A 19,001-nucleotide genomic window follows, 5' to 3' on the forward strand; every position below is an offset into this window, starting at 1 on the left:
GCACCGAAAGCACCAGCCAAAGATATTTGATTGCAAGTGTAGCCATAGCGGCAGTTCATAGGGCGTTTACATCGAGGCCATTTGGAGCGCGCCTTTGCGTAGCTTCCACCGTATTAATTATAAAATCATGGGGCGCTTCCCGACCCGATACAGCGTAGCCTCCACTGTATTAACGGGACGCTTCAGTATCCAGATTGACAGATTGAAATCACTTTATATGCAAGTCACGTACAGTCAGCCGAGACGGAGCATGCCACTCATCGTCCATAGACAACTGAGTTCGCCAACAGAAGCAGTGGATACTATACATATTTGTTGCATAGCCAGAGCCACCACCGCGAAATTACGACGGAAACGTGAGATAATTCATAAAGGTTTTTTTTTTATTTTTATTTATTTAAATGGAAGTTGAGGTAAATAAACGCAGACAGGGTTTGCAAAAAAAAAAACGACGTTTAAACGCTTTTGTTAGCCCATCACTTTCTATACCTCAGAACACATATAGAAGATGAAATGTTTTGTTGGAACTTGTATTTTCTTAATAAAACGAATATAAATAACGCTCGACACAGAGTACTCATTGCCAGGCATCAAATTTTAGCAAAATAAAGCATCTTAGTACGCTTAGGGCAGCTTGCAACTAAGCTTTTCTCCCACATATCTCCAAAACCAGGGCATTGCAATATTTAAGCGTAAATACCTTTCGATATCTGGCGAGCAATCTACAGCCTACGTGGAGGTGACACCAAGCGCAGAACGTGTCTTGACCTTCGCATTTTTAACCAATTTTGGTGCTGATTTTCGCTTTTATTCAAGTGTCAGCTCTACAGGTTCAGCACTCTCGTTTGTCGAAGTAAGTACATTGGTCAATAGCTAAGGTCAACGAGTGACATGGCAGGAATAACGATTGAGTTCTGCTTATTTTATTTTTCCATTTTTCCCTTATGTTTGCATTCACCGAATGCAAGTGCACCCGCGACATTATTTAAGCTGCGCATAGTTGTACCAGAGTATTTAGCTGTGAGGTGGTTTCGTCCTAAGTCACTTGGGATTAGGACTGATACCTTAGCGATCTTATAGCCTAGAATCATTACCGCAGTCAGCCCATACTTTTGTCTGCCGTTAAAGAAAACTCAACTTCTTGTCAGCCCGAGAAACCTTCAGAAGAGACTGCTTTATCACAAACGTGATATTTTGTGGAATATTGAGGACGTTAAATTGTAGTATGAAAACAAACTTGCTAACAAGGTGTGTTCGAGGTATCTGAGTGGTATATGTCCCAAACATAACTCGTATCAAAAAAGTAAAAAAAGCTTTTCTCCGAAACTTTAGCACGGTTTCCTTTAAAATATTTAGTCAATCGCCTTTCCACAATATACTGCGTAGTTTCCTAAAGCAACGTGGAGCCTGCATACTTAACTATACTCCTGTGTGTATTGAAGATTTTGTTATTTATTTGCAGGGACCTGAGATACACCTGCGGTTGGCTCGTCGACGCTCCTGCAGCTCTCGGAAAACCGGATGGGTCTTGCCATGGGTGACGGAGAGGCTCCATGACGCCTAAAACAAAAAAAAAATGTTCAAAACTTCCCGTTAGCTGGTGCGGTCTTCGCAAATTAAGCTTGCACTGGTACAAGATAGTAATGTAACCGCAATCAAGGTAATGAACTTACCATATGGAAGAACGTCTCAGCGCTACGGTGGTCCCCTGCAGCATCGTACTGCTTCCCTATGTTGAACAAAAAGAGGCCATACTTTGTGCTGTATATGCCGTAGCAACACCTGTAACGCAGAATGGTAAAGTTTTGTTGAAAATATAAAATAGTTGGGTTGATTTATTTCTTACGACAAACCGGAGTGTTTTTGGCGCCCGAAAGCGTTCAAGCAACTATAAGCATGCTAAAATATCTAAGGGTCTACCGTATTGACTGCCACTCGATTTTTAAGCAGGTTCCGACAACATACAGGTTGGTAGAAATGTTAACATTATTGGCATATTCCCCGTGGAGCCGAGTGCAGTTTCGTCGCTGGTGTGCGGGCGGCCTTTCCATACCCTTCCGGAACCAGTTTCTGGAAGTGCAGCCTGGACAGCTGCCTCCACCTCATCGACGACAGGGAATTGGCGCCCTCGCAAGGTTTTTTCGTGACCCTTCACAGGCGATAACCAGTGGGAGCCAAATTGGACCGCATGTTTGCGCCACCAAACACCTCACATGTCGCGCGACGCGTCGCAAAGATGACCAAACCCAACCAGGCGCTGATAAATCATGGTGTCACGCGCATTCAGGTGAGTCAGTGGTTGTTCGGCGTTGGTCGAGTTCGGCCATCCATTTTACCCCTCGTAGGACCTGTCGGGCGTTCGGTCGTGCGTTTATACGGCCTGATCTGGCCCCCAGTGTATATCACCTGCTCGCGGTCATAAAGAAACCCTGCAAGGACGCCATTTCGCAGTCACTGATGAGACGGAAGCAGCTGTCCAGGCATGAATACGATCTCCTTCGAAAAGTGATCTTGGAAGGGCACGAAAAGGCTACCACACTGGTGGTGTAAGTGAATTCCACTCAAGGGGGAGTATTTATTTTTTTATTCATACTCTTGGCCTATTGGCCGTTACAGGAGTGCGTCATTAGTAAAATAACCAAATATGTAAAGCACACTTCCCTGAATGATAAGCACATGAATGATTCAGACGCAGATGCATTTAGACGTATATAAATATAAGCGAACTAAAGAACACAGAAAAGAAAATTAAAGAAAAATACATTATATGTGTTGTTGGGCGAGGCCTCTCAGGCCGGCTTCAAAACCTTCAACGGTGTCACATGCAAAAGCATCTTGAGGGAGCTTGTTCCACTCAGCTATGGTCCTCGGAAAAAAAGAATATTTAAAAATGTCGATCCGGGCATTCATCGGCATCAGCATTTCGGCATAACCGCCCCGAAGTCCTCTGGTAGGGCGAGACTTAAAATATCGCAGGGAATCTATGTTTAACCTTTTGTTTTGAATCAAATGCAGCAGTTTTAATCTGGCTACTCTCCGTCGTTCTTCCAATGGTGGCAAGTTTATTTGGGTGAGCACCGCACTATGTCTAGTATGTCGAGAAGTTGGACATATAAATATCGACCTCGAAGTAAGTGGAATATGCAGCAGAATAAAAAATTTTAAACTTTATAATTTAGTACGCACCACCGTGAAAACTGAACAAGGTAATAAGATATACCTACTACATTTAAGGCCATTTTCACTTAGTAGCAGCAAATACTCAGGGCGAAGGCGCTTAATTAAATAAATTACACGTTATTTTGGTACAGAAAATGTTGAGTAACGATCAAAGACCTCCAGTTGAACTGAAAGAGCTCCCTCACCTGAGCACATCGAGTATTTGCATTGCATAACCAGCCGCCTTTGCATGCAAGCCTCGTTTAGCGCAGCACTCAAAAGCCAGCTCCAAGGCCTCGATTCGGGAGATGTCATTAGGGGGCAACTCTTTCACCTGAGAACTGAGGATTTCACGAGTGCGCTCCGAAATCCACTCCACGGTCTGCTTGTCGTCTGAAACACCGGGGAACGTCACTTCTCAATATATAATTGCCACTCCTTGTAACACGCGCTGTTGCTACCCGTCATTTCATTAGAAGAACCTGTCGTGGTCCAAAAAAATTATTTTAGGCATTTGTTATAAAAACGCGACAGAACAACTATGTCAGCAAGGCTTCCTTAGCCATATCAGAGTCTGAATGAATTCTTAAGAAAAAAGAGGCGCGTGCCGACTTTAACAACTATCTGTTTAGCGTTTGCCGGGAAGTATCTGTGAAACCGAAGCGAAATACAGGCGAGCTGGTTTAAGTTAGACATAGTAATCCAGGAGAAGGGAGAAAAGCCCTGGGGTGAATGGACGACACAAAAGAATATTTGCGTTGCTGTTGTTTTTTCAATAAACTTAGTTGCGAGCACACCTCGTCCCGTTTGGGTGTATTTTCGTCCTTGTTTTCAGTTTCGCGCAGTTTTTATTTTTTATTTTTTTTTACATGATAAACGAACCTGTTTACACTACCACTTTGCTTTCCAATAGCTGCAACTGCTGAATAAGTCTGAAAACGGGGACAAAGTTTTTGTGCCTGTTTTGGTGAGCTTTAATATATTTAATTTTAAACATTGGGGTTAAGAAAACCGACCAGAATTGATCTGATCTGAGCATGAATTTGAGAGAAGTAGGCACCCAAGAATATTCTATTGACACGCAGATAATATATCAATCACAGCGAACAAATTATCAAGTATAATTCTCATGCTGTCACATCGAGACATAGCTAATTTAATACAAGTTGAAAGGTTTGATCATTTCTTGAGTTTTATATTGTACCTGTACTTTCCAGCTCCATTTGGAGATTGCGAATGCTTACTGAAAGACTGTTGGATTTCTCTTGAAGCAAATCTCCATCTTTCTGGAAATAGTAAAGCAAGTGCGCTTGAGTGAGCAAGTGTTTGACACGATAAACTAAAATTATACCTGATGACAGAGAGTGCAGTTGCAAGTGAAGTAATACTGATTCTGAAGTGTCTCAATGCGGTCGGGAGTCATTTGAAGCTTATCAACATAACATATGTAAATCTGGAATATAGTAAAAAAAAATCATTGTTATTTTATCTACTCTACTTTTCATTTATAGCGTTCCCGAATTGTTTATTTTGACAATTTGGTAAGTCATACCTCTCGTACACTGCTGACACTTAGGTCCCGAACAGCTCTCACAGTCAGACGTGTGCCATCAAACACAAAGGCAGCGTCCGGATCACAAGAATGGTCAAATATGGACGCCCTGTTGTGAACGCCAGTTAAATATAATTTCTGGAACAGTAAATAGTGCGCCGTCAACTATTAGAACGTGGGTTGACAGAGACTTGCCCAATGTACAGTCCCTGCCCGACAGGCTTCAGCTCATCGTCCGTGATGCAGAACCTGTTTATCAACACCTGCGAGGAAAAGATGACACACAATATCGGTAAAAAGTGAGACAACACGGCAAAGTGTATTCGCCTTTCCAAATATCTCGAGGCCTTCGAGCAGTGTTGGCATGTTTCCTTCTCCCAAGAGGTCTCGCAGAGTTGCCCACACTGCATTAAACCTGGGCAGGACAGCTGGGTCGTTCAAAATTTGTTCGGAATCTGCGAGATGTGTACATTCAGTCATGTGTGGAGTCTTCAAAAACATGGTACGTTGTGTGCGCTTGTTCTGAAAATAAGCTCACGTGACTCCAAGTCTTCAAAGGTCCTTGTCTGGTCCAGGATTGCTTCCTTGCAGTCTCTCATGTGCCTTCTCTATTTTGGGGCGGAACAAAGTAGAACGAATTTTGCACACGCAGCGTCCTACTAGGTGCTTCTGAATAATAAAAAAATTATTTTGATAATGTTTACATAATTCTTACTGGCTCCCAGATAGGTAATTCAACTCATGTGGTTAAGAGCTCTGTTCAACTACCGCTGCTTACTCGGAGCTTGATGAGGATGCGAGCCATGAGTCGCACGGTAGTGTTGGGGATGCACGGGAACATCTCTTGAAAATAGCAGCATTCCGTCTGATGATCTGACAGCGCAGAACTCTAGAAGGCAAATTGAACCCGTCTAAGAAACTACACTAAGGGTGGGTATACTAAAGAATGAAACTCTGCAGTGAGACATTTTGAAGGTTACGTCTAACACAAGGAGTACCAAGTCATCGGAAGACCCGAATAAACAGTCAGTGCGTTGACGAATGTTAAGCCATTGATGCACCCTACCACTCTTTCTTTCTACCCACCACATTCTTCCTCTATCGTATATGTGTTGCATTTACTTGTGGCCCTTGTACCTTGGATTAAGAAGCATACAGTCTAGGCATGATCGAAGAAACAACACTGGAAATATACAGCCCGTTACACTTTCGAAATTAATTAAAAACTGAGCGTGTTGGTAAGGTTCAATTTTACACACGAAAGAATAAGCAAATCGGACGGAGCACAGAAGATGACATCTTTCAAAAGATGGCATGTTCTGTGCTTCGTCATATTTGCTTTTTATCTAGTGTGTCAAGTGGAACTTTCGAAACATACAGCCAGAAGAAACAGATGCATGGAGGTGACCCTATCACTACGACCGACTTCGCCAAGTACGCAGTAACTAGAGAAGCTCTCACCTCGCAGAACTTGTTGCAGTAATGGGCTACACGGCATTTCGGACAACCCTTTAGACGACTAGACCTGCAAAAAAAAATATATTTCTAAGCGTAATCCGACAGTCGAACGCAAAACACGGGGAACGAGAATTCAGAATTAAAAAGTAGAGAGCCCAAACAAGCTGGTGTAAATTGACTTCGTGTTTGTGCTGCCCTTTTCTTGCCTCAGTTTTAGGGTTCTTCGTAATTAAGTTTAATTTAAAACTGCCAGCTGTCTGTGCGTGGCTCCACGCTATTAACGCATCCCATTAATTCCGCCTCGTTAGCACTCATAAAATCTTCCGCAAGCGGCCCTTTCAAATTTGGAGACATTACGATAGTTACAACATCAATGCGATGGGGCAAAGAGTGGCCGATTTGAGCCAACGCGTGCGCTCAGCTGTCTGAGGGAAGTGTTTGCCACATCCTCTGCTGCGTCGGACGTAAAGTCCAGCGTGATGGCTAGAGCTACTGTATAGCTCTATACCCCTGGTCCACGCGCATTTCAAAGGCTTTCACACTTGAGAGAATCGGAGAACAAGCACACGCCGAGAGACACGTGCAGAGTCGGGATCCCGAGTTTTATTACCGATTTCATAAAGTCCTTCAATCTGACGGCCTTCGAAACGCGCGTGAACAAGGGGCATAAGTAAAAAGAAAAATTATACAGCAATCGGCTATAGAGGGACCGGTGTCCTGAAAAGGTGACAGTGTCCCGCCATCCATTACCTTTTTATCTTTGCGAATTTCATATAATTCCTAAGCGACGAAAAAGTTCCTATTTGGGACTTCCTGCTGTTGTCGCCTCCTGACCTTATAAATACCAGGCCATTGGAGTTTACGTTCGCTTCATCCAAAATAAGTAAAAAAGTGTGTCAGACGTGAGCTTTCCATTTTTATTCAGGCGTTGAACTTGCCGAAAGTTCCACAAGTGCCATGACGTTATTTCGTAACCCTACCATAAGAAACCAAATACACCTTTTTGACCTATTTTCCGTAATACCATATGAAATGCCCACGTGAACAAAAATGCAAAAGTTAAGAAGTTTTATCACTGAACGGTGACGGTTTTAATGGGTTCAAGGCAATCTTCAACATAGTGTACACATATAACATAATAACATTACACTATACAAAATATTGAAGGCTTCTGTGCGCCATATTTATGTCTTTAAAATTTTCCTTTATTTTCAAATTATTCAAGATCTTTAAAAAAAATACCTTTTATTAGCCATCTCACAAGCAAAGTATGGTAGACAACAAAGGTCCAACACCAGATTAACCTGCCGTTTTTCATTGAGAAAAACTATATAAGAAGCCAGATATTCTTATTTTAAATTGTATTATTGGTCTCATGTGAGACAGACAGTTTCTTTTTTCAGTAAGGAAGGCCAAAATAAAGGCACAATGCAAACCATCTGTCGATTTAGTAATGTGTTTGACCTCAGAACAATAACTAGTGTGCATATTTATCACACATATTTTATTGTTTTGATTGGCACTACCCCTCGAGTTGAAATACAAACGTGATTAAACTTCCCGACCATGCAATAAAGTTTGGTTGAACAGGAAGCTCTAAGAATAAAAAATACTAGTTGCAACATAAGTATACAAAGAGATTAACTCAAATCTTTCAAAAATTCCTAAAAATGGTGTGGTTGACAAAAAAAGGAAAACACTTTCTGGAAAGAACCTCTGCCAAATATAGAGAACGTCAGGAATTGCAGAAAACGTACTAATTAGATCGATATGTAGCTAAGATTTACTAATTTCCTCATTATTTCGCGAAAGAAACTAATCGTTCCAATGAGACACCTTGATAAGCACAATCGAAAATCACTAAATCAACTAATTTTAGAAAGATATAAGGAAGGGGCAGCCTTTTACTCCGTTCTAGAAAAAAAGCTGAATTCGGAAGCGTTTCAAGATTTCGGATTTCTTATAGATCTTTGAGGGGGGGGGGGGGGGGGGGGGGGGGCAAGCAGCTGCGCTTTGAGAGCTAGTCTCACCACCGTGGATGAAAAACGTTTTTTTTTTCGGCACCAGTGTTGTAACCGCGGGTACGCCTGAGCGATGTTCGACTTTCAGACCAACGTTACTCGATCAACTCAGTTGACAAACTGCCACGGTCAGCATGATTCCTTCTCGTACCCCTCAGTTCGAAGCGCCAAACTTCTTGCTCGCTGCGACGCGTTTTGCAACAGCAAGACGCGTCGCAGCGGGCAAGAAGGATGATGCTCCAAACAGCATTTCCGGATTTGGTTATGAGCGGAAACTGACATGGGTGTCAGCACGTAAGGGATCACGCTCTCCGTGGGAGTCTGGTAAATAAGTTGGTCGAATGACGTTGTATCAGACGATCTACCCACACCAGCGGCAAGATGACGGCGCCAAGTCGTCGTGTTTGCGAACGTTTATTGGCGGCGAGATGTCTTGGTGGCACCCTCCTAAGGTTACCTTTCGTGATGTCATTACCTTGTGAACAACAAGTTTGAAGGTGTTTGTAAAGAGCATGCTGGAAGCTTGGAATCATTGCACTCTCAAACCAACATTACCAACACCGTAAAAAAATTTTCTTCTATTTCTCTTATTTCCGTCGATGGGAAATCCTTTGCTGACGTCATAGTCAGTATTCGGCCTATCATGGAGGACCGATCACAGCGACGCTTTCGATCACTCACGTCGCCAATAGGAGCGCATCTTAGCGCCAGTGCTAAATGTGCTGCGCTGCGCTACGCTGCGCTGCGAAGTCCAAGCTTTATTAATTGCGCCAGTCGTTTCTCTGCCCAGTGGCCGAGGCGTTTACACGTGTTCCATCTTTCGTGCGGTCCTTCGAGTGAGGCGAGGCAATGCCTTCGCGCTGCGGTCACCGGGGAGCGAAACCGCAGCGCTAAAATGCTCCCCGATAGGAAACCGAAACATAAAAAAGCGTCTTGATTGTGCGGGGTTTTTTTTTGTTTTTTTTTTAACGTCCTAAGTGTTGCTTTTTCGTCACATGCTTCTCAAATTAGTACATTTACTGCTTTTCGATACGGCTTAGCAAGATTTTTACTTGAACCATATGTTTATTTTCACTAATAAAAAATTCATTATTAAATTTTAGCAAGTTATTGAGCTAATTAGTATGCTTTTTGCGATCCTTGACGTGCCCTTTGGCTGGGAGCTGGAACCGGGGAAGAGCTTTTTTTTTCTTAACCACTTATTTTTAGTTTTTTTTAAAGCCTTCGATGCTACACGGTCGTGTTCATTGGACGGTACCCAGAGATCCATTGTCCAAGTGTCATGCCGTACTAACGCGCATCACCCGTGTCCCCTCGTTCAGTGGCAGGACGAAAAAGAAAAAGTACGAAAAAAATAATTTGGATAAAGAAGCCTCTGAAGTCTAAGAAAAATACTTTTTTGTGAAAAGAAAAATACTTTTTTGTGAAGAGAAAAAAAAATTTTTTTTGCTGATATCATTGCCTGAACTTCTGGAATTTGCATAAAACCTATGTAAATAAGAAAAACACTGTAAAAAACGGTTTGCTTAACACAAACATTTAGGCTGGTGCCTAATTACTTAATAATATGTCCTATCTAACGTTAAAAAACAAATATTTAAAGACGCCATTTTGAGTCCGAATGGGAACTCCAAAAAGAAGAGACTTTATGAGAATTCATTATCTTTGTTTAGTAAACTTAGATTTGCTTGTTAACTACAATACCTTTTTTTCTCTTAAGGCTAATAATTAAATTGCTTGTAAAAATTGTCAAAACCTCGATTGTTGCGTCTAACTTAAATCCCAAAATCTCCAAGTTTATGCAGAAACGGCATAGTGAAAGCCCGAAAAAATAAGTGAAGGCAGCGGTGCCCGAAACTTTCGAAATCACTAAAAGTTCAACTTATCTAATCTCTCTAGAGAAGGTTGTTGGGCTAGTTGGTTTTGGAACTTAGAATGTTGAGGGCTAAAATGTACTGATCTAATCAGTTTAATATATCAAAAAATTAAAAAAGTACTTTTCGTTGTTGCTGAGAAATTATTTTTTTAAAGATGAGCCTCTTTGACCATGCCTTTATGCGGCCGCTTCGCAGGCGACGCACGCCGATGTTCTCTAGCGACTCGTCAACAGTGTGAGACGCCGCCGCAAGGTCTCTAACCCTACCCTGAAAGCACATTTTGTTCAGTTGAAGTGGATGTTATCCTGAATTCCATGCATCCGTATCCTCTTTACATTACCTAATGACACTGGACTCTTAATTTTTATCTACGTCTTCCCATGTAACTGCCGACGAACGCAAGCCTGCATCGTCTGCTTCCCGAGTTTCGGAATGCGTAAGAGTAAGAGTAATAACAACTGATTTGTATCATACCCCGATATCAGCTCATACCATCAGTGAAGTCGGTGGCTCAAAAGGCCACGACAGTTGACGAGCGTTAAACGCCGTATAATGAATCTCCAGCTATCGAGCAATAAATCAGAACGTAGTGCCTAATTTTAATAAATTACACTCTGCACTCGCGTAAATATGACTATAATTAAATATTTATGGGGAAAAGCAGTTTCTATCGTAATCTAATGATATTTTGACATTTGCAACGTAATTCACCCGAGTCTGGCAGGTACTGCCCAATATAATGTCATTCTCGAACACCACCCGCGATGACTTGCAGCTGACTGTGGAGCCTAGCTCCTGCTCACTTTCCCGGACGGCCTGGGCCCCCACGTATGTAACACTTGTGCACTTATTTCAGAGCGGTAGGCGCACTTCCGCGGCCCTGGCCACGGGAACATTCCACGAAACGCCCCAATCATCAGTCTTCGGTTCAATATATGGCTCTTTAAAACTGGATGCCGATCCTACCGGTGTGGGGTCGTGTAATCACTAGGATGCAGGCTAAAGATCCCATGTTGGCAGTCGTATTGCACTGGCTCGGTTCCTCATCCACAATGTAATTGTATTGTGCGTTTCTTTATGCAGCGAGAAGTTAGTCAGCCCCCATGGCGATACACAACGGCTCGTCGCTATGATGCTCTTCCAGATGAAACCAGGCAGGGGTAGTAATTGAACTCAAGATTCTTGTGCTCTGCGGTGCGAGCATTCACTCCGTATTCCGAGCTGCGGTGAGCTAACAAACTCACCCCCCCCCCCCCTCTCCCCCTTTCCTCATCCACAGCGTGAACCCGTGTCGCCATACGTCAAAGACGACCATCCTTTCGCTGTATAAACATTCAAGATCTCTTTTTCTCTTTTTATAATTTTGCACCGGAGCGAGGTAGCTATTTTGACTTGCGAGGGGAGCAGGTAGTACGAACCACGAAGGTGCTCACGCACACACAGGGCGCAAGCCGTGGGCGCTATGTTTAGTCCCGGAAAGAGCTCCCTTGACCTTGGAAGTCAGTCACACTTGTGGAACACCGTAGCCACTGCTGCTGTTTTTGCTGTTGAGCATTGTTCATTTATATTTTTTCTTTGCACCATCAAGCCTTGGTGCTGTTGTTTTTTTTCTGTCGAGTTTGGATTCCAATTATTCGTGCAGATGCTGGATCGCTTTCCAAAATCGCTGCGCCTACGGAGCGGCCTCACGGGCGATGTGTGCTACACTGTCACGCGCAGCGCAAATACCACGTTTAAAATGTGTTATATTGGGTGCCCCATGTGTTCTTTATCCCCTGGGGAATTCTCAATTTGTGTTTCTTAAACACAATTGCAAAACAAAAATACTGGGTTTGTTAATTTTTACAAAAAAAAATATTCCGAATTAGTTCAGATCGACCTCACAGACTGCCGATCCGTACAAGACAGAACCAGTATCTCTTATAGTATATCATGGTTCAGTTCTAGAACTTTGTCGGCTATATATTTAACACAGTTGGGCAGTGTGTCATCTATAGTACTGTTTAAACTAGGCTATGCAGAACGTAGTTCAATGTTTAATTCTAGGCCAGCTATGGCTGACTCCAGCCAAATCGACGGCCCCTAGCGGCTAGAACAGGAAGCTCTGGCGGCAGGTTCGCTCGACTACCTTATCAAGCAATTCAGATATTCACGGCTCCTGGTGGCCTAAAGACGAAGCCGTGAAAGTAGGTTTGAAAACACGCGATGAAGATTGCCAATAGTTCACACTGTCACAAGAAGGGTATACCAGCGCTGTGTCCTCTACGTCTCCTTAAGGCACCGCTATAGTCCGCCGTTGAGCGCAGCGAACGTAGCGTAGCGCAGAACGGGGAACTTTCATTGGCCGGCGAGAAGGTCCTCTTTATCTGCGGCCAATCAGTACCTATGTGAGCTGCGCTAGGCCGCTTTCGTTACGCTTGACGCCGAAGTATAACAGAACCTTTACTCTCTATCTTCGCTCTCTCTGCACTGTTTACCCCCTTTATGAGAATGAACCAGCTCTCCCGCATTGTCATCTTGATTCTGTTCACAAAGTTCAGGAACTTTTATACATACTAATTCAAGTAAAAAGGCGGATTCGGAGACCTTGGGTAACGGCTGACTTACTCGGAAGAATAAATATTAAAAACGCACGCTCTCTTTAAAACGTTTACGAACACTAGAGATCCCAAAAACCTCAAGACATTTAAAATTATCGTAATCAACAAACAACGGACTTGGAGAAGGCCAGGGAGTGTTACCATCATAAATCTTTTAGACCTTCAGAAGGCCGCAGTTGTGAAAAAAATTTTTGTCAGGCGTGGTAAGCGCTCCAATGACATAGAAAGCATTTCTTCTGCCGGCGTCACGTTTACTGGCATATCTTTATCAGATATATTTAATGGCTATTTCATAAATTTACCTCAACGTACTAAGAGCGGCGACGCATGTAAAAATGTCACGTTTAGAAACAGCGACTTCCTTTTTTTTTTTACCTTCAGTCACTGACGCAGAGGTGTTTACGGTTATTATGGGATTAAATAACAGTCATAGTTGTGATGCGGATGATATGCAGATTAGACCAGTAAAGTATGTTTTACCTCTGATCATCCCCTTTATTACTCATATTTTTAACTTGTGTCTTTCAATCGGTGTGTTTCCGCAACTCATGCAAACAGATAAAGTGTCTCTGCTGTACAAAAAGGGAGATAAGAACTACAAAAGCAATTACAAGCCTATCTCTGTCCTTCCGGTATTCTCAAAGGGTTTAGAAAAAATCATACATATTCGTGTATCTCAGATTTTGAATAAGCATCAAATAATTACTAATGCTCGGTTACGCTTTAAAAAAAAATCGATCTACGTAACTTGCCTTGCTTAAACAAAATTAATTTATTTTACGGAGTTTTGAGAGAAAGATATTGGCCCTTGGCATTTTTGTAGATTTTACGAAAGCGTTTGGTTATATAAATCACAGTTTACTACCAGAAAAGCTCGATATTTACGGAATTCGAGGTCAAGCCGTTCTCTCACTTAAATTATATTTAGATCACCGTAAACAGTTTGTTCATCTTAATGGTTTCGCGTCTTCAACAAAGACAATTATATCCGCTGTACCACAAGGAAGCATCTTAATATCTACATTAATGACATTGTAAACATAAAATCCACGGACTAAATTTGTAATATACACGGATGACACGAGCCTGTTTTTTCTGGCAAGACTGGCGACGAGCTTATCAGCTGTGCAGACGTGACCTTAACAGCGTTTCAGAAATGGTCTTCAGATAACGCGCTGACGATCAATGTGAGTAAAACGGAAGCAATCGTCTTTCGAACTAAAAACAAAAATGTTTATGCGACTAAGACCCTTGTCCTAAATGCAAAGTATGTAGATATTGTAGATAATTTTAAGAGTTGAGGTGTAATTTTGAATCAGTACTTGGGAAAATCATGTAATTGATTTATGCACTAGATTGTCAAAGGTTGTTGAACTAGCGTCTCCTAACTGTTTCATTCTACCGAGAAATGTGATACCAGACTTTATTTCTTTCTCACCTGAATTATTATAATCTAGTTTGCGGCACAACCATCCGCAGAAATCTCCAAAAAATATTCATATTGCAAAAAAAAAAAAAAAATATATGTGCATCGCATTGAGAATGTTTGTTACAACGCTAGCACCCAGGACCTGTTCATAAAAAATAGCATACTTCCTGTTTACAACATGTACAAGTATAGCCACGCAATCAGTTTTAAGTTAGAAAATAAAAGAGGTGGGGATAGTTTAGTAAACCTTGCGCAGCTAAAAAAAACATGCAACTTGCTACCCAACTCAGTCGGCGGAACACTGGACTGTGCCACTGTGTCATAACAACTGTATTCAATGTAATCACTCAAATACACACTTCCTACCATAATGCGAACCCTAATAAAAAATGACATTGATATTATTTCTATTGTAATTCAGGAATTACGAACTGCACTAATGTAGGGCGAAAACGAATAAATCTATTTTTGAGGCCTGTTTGATTTTTTTTTTGTATTTTACTTTGTTATGTCGGTTTTCTCGGTGTTTTTCGCTGTTGCTTTGTTTTTGTCTTCTGTATATGCCACTAGAAGGGAAGAAGGGGCTCCGTCAAGCTGTTCTCATAGCTTGTTTCCCTTGTTTCCTCTATTTATGTATCGAAATTGAAAATAAAGTTCCTTAATAATAATAATAATCTAGTTATATGAAATGTACTGGGTCCGTTTTCCTGCTGCGTGGGATCCTGAACCTTTTCTGAAGTCGCCCTGGACGAGTTCGGAAAACCACGCAGTTCGGACGAATAGAACGGACACCTCAGATCAGAGGCGGGAGAGCAACCATGAAAGCGGCGGAGAGGTGAACGAATTCTCGGAACTCAGCTTAGATAAACCGATCACGTGATTTCCTCTATCCGTCGAGACCTATATAACTATCCTGAAAGAAAAAAAGAAATAAAACTAATCATCGTAATTTTTCGTACAAAACTTTACCTCCGTAGTAATGTGCAGCTCAAGTAGCTTATCATCGATCCGCAGGCAATCAGATTGTGGGATGAACCGTTCAGAACACTGAGGAACCAATGAAGAGCATAAGAAGCAGGTTTCTGCATTCTTGATTTAAACCGATAAAAACCGATAAACGCATGCCGAATTCATTTTTCAAAATTCGATTCTAAACGGAAAAAAAAAGGTCTCTATTTTAGAAGATTTGTATCTTTCTTTTTATTTTTTAGAAAGAGGGGGAACACTGGGGGGGGGGGGGGGGGGGGGTTATTGTGTGACTTTATGATGCACTTTCTTATAGGGCTGTCAGCTATTGGACTGTCCTGCTTCACAGGTGGGTAGGGTTCAACAGTGAACTATTTTTCGGGGGCTAATTTTTGTTCTCTTTCGAGGTCGCGCTTTTTGCATCCCAAGTCTTCGGTCCACTGGGAGATGGGGTTCGGACTGCTTTCATTGCCGGACGAAATGTCCGCCAGCCCTTCAGAGTATGAGGGCAATTTCAAAGATTAAAATAAAACTATGGACAATATTTACTCGTTACAATCGGAGTTTTCTGAGTACGTAAAGTATACCGTGCTTTCAAACGCGGTGATAAATGCATTTGGGCACCCGCATTTGTTTATCTTTGGTTTGTTTCGTGGGCTCACCGTGAGGTGCAGAGATAAAAGCGTGTTTCCCGACATATCTTCCGCCCCCTAAAGTTGAGCAGCTCGAGATAGTAGCATGATAACGGCAATCCTACAAAGCCCCCCCATTACACACTTAAAATAACGAGCCAAAACAGCGAACCAAAAAAACAAACGACAAGTTCATTTGTTAAAAAATACTGTCCCTCTTGCTCCCCTTCTCCAGGGATTATTTTCGTCGTTATAAGTAAACGTCAGTAAATGTTAGTCATGTTACAACAAATAAAAAATTACAAGATACTAGAATGTAATCGTGTATATCTTGGCCATGTCAGCAACGACAAAAAAACTGGCTGATTGCTCAGCTTTAATTACTGTAGTACATCCCGTCGGCAGCTTTCCGATTTTTGAGCGCATGTACACGGCCATTTATGAGAGGTGGGTCATTAAGAGGTCAAATCAACTTATTGTACAAATATAGGAGGAACGTACAACACTTTACTGCGTTCCGAAAAAAAAAAAAGTCTATATTTGGCCCGTTTCTAGGTTTAGGTGTTCTAAAGAAGCGCATTTTTGCACCAGCGGTCCTGCCCCACATGGCCGAGGCATGAAGCTTCGCTTACGTCATAGGAGGGAAGTGTGGCGCACGAGGGTTGCGCGTTTCGGCCACGGAAGAACTGGGTAAAATGCTGAACGTGCCTTCTATATTTCTTATCTAAGTTTATATAGTGGTTTTGAATCATCCTTAACGAGCCTTTAATCTATACCATTCACTACTTAATAAGCCGATCACTTGAAAGTAATTAATAAACTAAGTATACTATACGTTGTTTATTTTTCACAAATGGGCCTATTGGCGCAAAGCAATACGAACATTCGCATTTGTTCGGCAAGATGATTCTTTTTTTTTTTTGGGGGGGGGGGGGTCAAAGGCGATTTGGCTTACGCTTCCGGAAACACCCTGGAGATAAGTTCGAAGCTGCATCTTTGGATTTATTATAATGTTGTTGATATACTCGTAAAATACTATTGCGATCGAAATTACCCGAAAAAATCAAGGTTCAATTTGTGGTGCTCTTTGGGCAGGGCACATGTCCATATCTGCCTCGTGTCATAATTTTAATTATGTTCACCCTATGCGACAACTAAAATGCTAATTCTTAATTTTTTTGTCTTAAATTTTAGACCCAATAGAAAAGATACAGGTGGTTATCTTTCACGTGGCAGTTGCGTACTGTCAATGAGAGCACTGTGTTAAATACACAGATTGGTAAATATTCGCCCAAAGCTGATATAAACAAAAAAGTGCAAAAGTGTTTGCTATAATGGATATACCTACGTATCACCGAAAAGGAGGCAAATATATCAATAAAAAATATCGCTGAAAAACGAAAACTTACTGTGCAACTAAAAACCGAAAATGGTGGAACGAATATGTAAGAAAAAAAAACACAAAAGCACTAAACCTTAACAATAAGGCCGTGCGTTTTTAGAGCCACCAGTAACTATAGCCAGATCTACATCGCATCAATTGGTATACATGCCTTCCAGAGAACTTAAAAAGAGCAATCGCTGTAAACTGTAAAGATTTGTAATCCCCGCCCCCTCCGAATGCCAGGGGCAAGTACCAACCGTACCTTGCAAAGTTCGTCGACTAGAAAACACTAAAAAATCTGAAGCGTCTCTTTTTTCTTTTTTTTTTTTCTGTAAATCATTCGGGAGATTTAGACCTGATACGAATACAGTGTAATCCACTTATAACGATACCAGATATAACGATATATCGCTTATAGCGATCAAATTTTTTAGATTTGATCGCTATTTTTTTAGATTTGATTTGATCCAGATATAACGATAATCGGCTATAACGATTGGATTTTGCGGTTTTCTCAATATCGTTATAAGTGGACTGCACGTACAGTGATTGCTGCGGCACTGAGCATAATTGGGTGTCCCTCTCCGGGCCAAGGCACAGGCTAATTTTTATTTCGTCTAGATATATTTTCAGTCTCGCTATTAGCCGAGCTCCCTCATTGGATTGCAGCGACTGACTCTTCCGAGCTCGTTGCAGGTAAGCAGACGCTCCAGAGTTCTTAGAGCGCAGGTGGGGCAGTTCTCACCTTTTGAGGCAGTAGTCGCACACTTTTCCCGCCCCGTTCTGAGGGTCGACGACGTACGCGAACGGCTCCGACGTCAGGATGACATCTCCCCGTCTGTAGGCGCGCATCATCGGCTCTTCGCGCTGCCTCGCGCTGGACCGCTCTGGACTGAAAACGGCCTTCTCCCAGAGCGACCCCGACGGAGTGGTCCAACGCAAGCTGCAGCCTTGCCCGAGGATTTGCGGGGGCATTGCGCAACGATGAGCAGGTACCCAGTGTTGCTGGGCTATTTCGAGAGAGCCCTTGGGAGCGTTCAAGCAGCCAGCCACCCCTCGCTAAATGATCGCCGGAAATAGCTCCGTTAACGCCGCGATGACTCGAAGCAGGTGCCCCAATCGAACCCTCCCCACTCCGCTTTTGTTGGCTTTTTTTTTTTTTTTTTTCTTTTCTCGCCGATATTTTGAACGTGAGTCAAAGGTAAAGGCGTGATGCTGCAAAAATTATTTTGGAGCGAAGAACAAAACTACTAATTGACAACTGTTTTTTTTTGCAATTATTTTCTACTTTTGTTTTTCCACCGAAAGCAGCACAGGAGTTGCTCCGGGTCGTCGTCCAGCATCCTAGTCCTAAGCGGCAGCATTGTGCACAATGAGTGCTGCATCTAAACCGCCGCTTAATGTTTTCCTCAACTTCAGTTTCGATGGAAAACCTACCGCTCTGGAGCCGTTCAGTTAGATTCAAGAATTTAGAGAGGATTTCTCTCGCTCCAATGCCTCCTCGACACGTGGCATATTTTCTTTTTCCCGCAAAACCTTTCTGAGTGTTTTTTTTTTTTATTTTTGTTTTTATTATTATTATTATTATTCTTAACCCTGCTTATCTCCTACTCACTTTTATTCCGCTTCCTCCCCCTCCCCCCCCCCCCCCCCCCCCTTCCCTTGAGGACGACCAATGACCCGGGCTCTGGGAAACGTACTTTCCCCTACTTGGTTACTTTTTTTTTTCTTTTTTTTTCCGTTAATAGATTCGGATGGGACTCAGAGGTACAGGACTGCAAACCCTGACGATGTCTCTGCTCCCTTACATACCTCTTTACAAGTCAACCAGCAATCAGCAACAATCAGGCCGGACACAGAAAAACACACACACACACACACACACATCATCATCATCATCATGGCGCGGCCCTAAGAGCTAAA

The 19,001-nt window shown here is 42.3% G+C and overlaps 1 protein-coding gene across 2 annotated transcripts; it reads right to left on the reverse strand.

Moving 5' to 3' along the window:
- Nucleotides 1-503: 503 nt before the first annotated feature.
- Nucleotides 504-17,985, reverse strand: LOC115327803 (histone-lysine N-methyltransferase SMYD3). Of its 2 annotated transcripts, XM_029988847.4 has the most exons (12): nucleotides 17,824-17,985; nucleotides 6,173-6,236; nucleotides 5,490-5,600; nucleotides 5,250-5,319; nucleotides 5,039-5,166; nucleotides 4,907-4,974; nucleotides 4,712-4,820; nucleotides 4,511-4,612; nucleotides 4,364-4,445; nucleotides 3,366-3,552; nucleotides 1,674-1,782; nucleotides 504-1,560 (listed from the first exon to the last, which is right to left on the reverse strand). In XM_029988847.4, the coding sequence occupies exons 1-12, from the start codon at nucleotides 17,931-17,933 to the stop codon at nucleotides 1,453-1,455; spliced, it is 1,248 nt and encodes a 415-aa protein (XP_029844707.2). In that variant the 5' UTR covers nucleotides 17,934-17,985; the 3' UTR covers nucleotides 504-1,452. The 2 variants fall into 2 exon arrangements, with proteins under 2 accessions (XP_029844707.2, XP_040078630.1); XM_040222696.3 differs by lacking the exons at nucleotides 5,039-5,166; nucleotides 5,250-5,319.
- Between the last annotated feature and the right edge of the window lie 1,016 nt (nucleotides 17,986-19,001).

This window comes from Ixodes scapularis, unplaced genomic scaffold (genome assembly GCF_016920785.2).
Source record: "Ixodes scapularis isolate PalLabHiFi unplaced genomic scaffold, ASM1692078v2 PGA_scaffold3__209_contigs__length_174095766, whole genome shotgun sequence".
NCBI lineage: Eukaryota > Metazoa > Arthropoda > Arachnida > Ixodida > Ixodidae > Ixodes > Ixodes scapularis.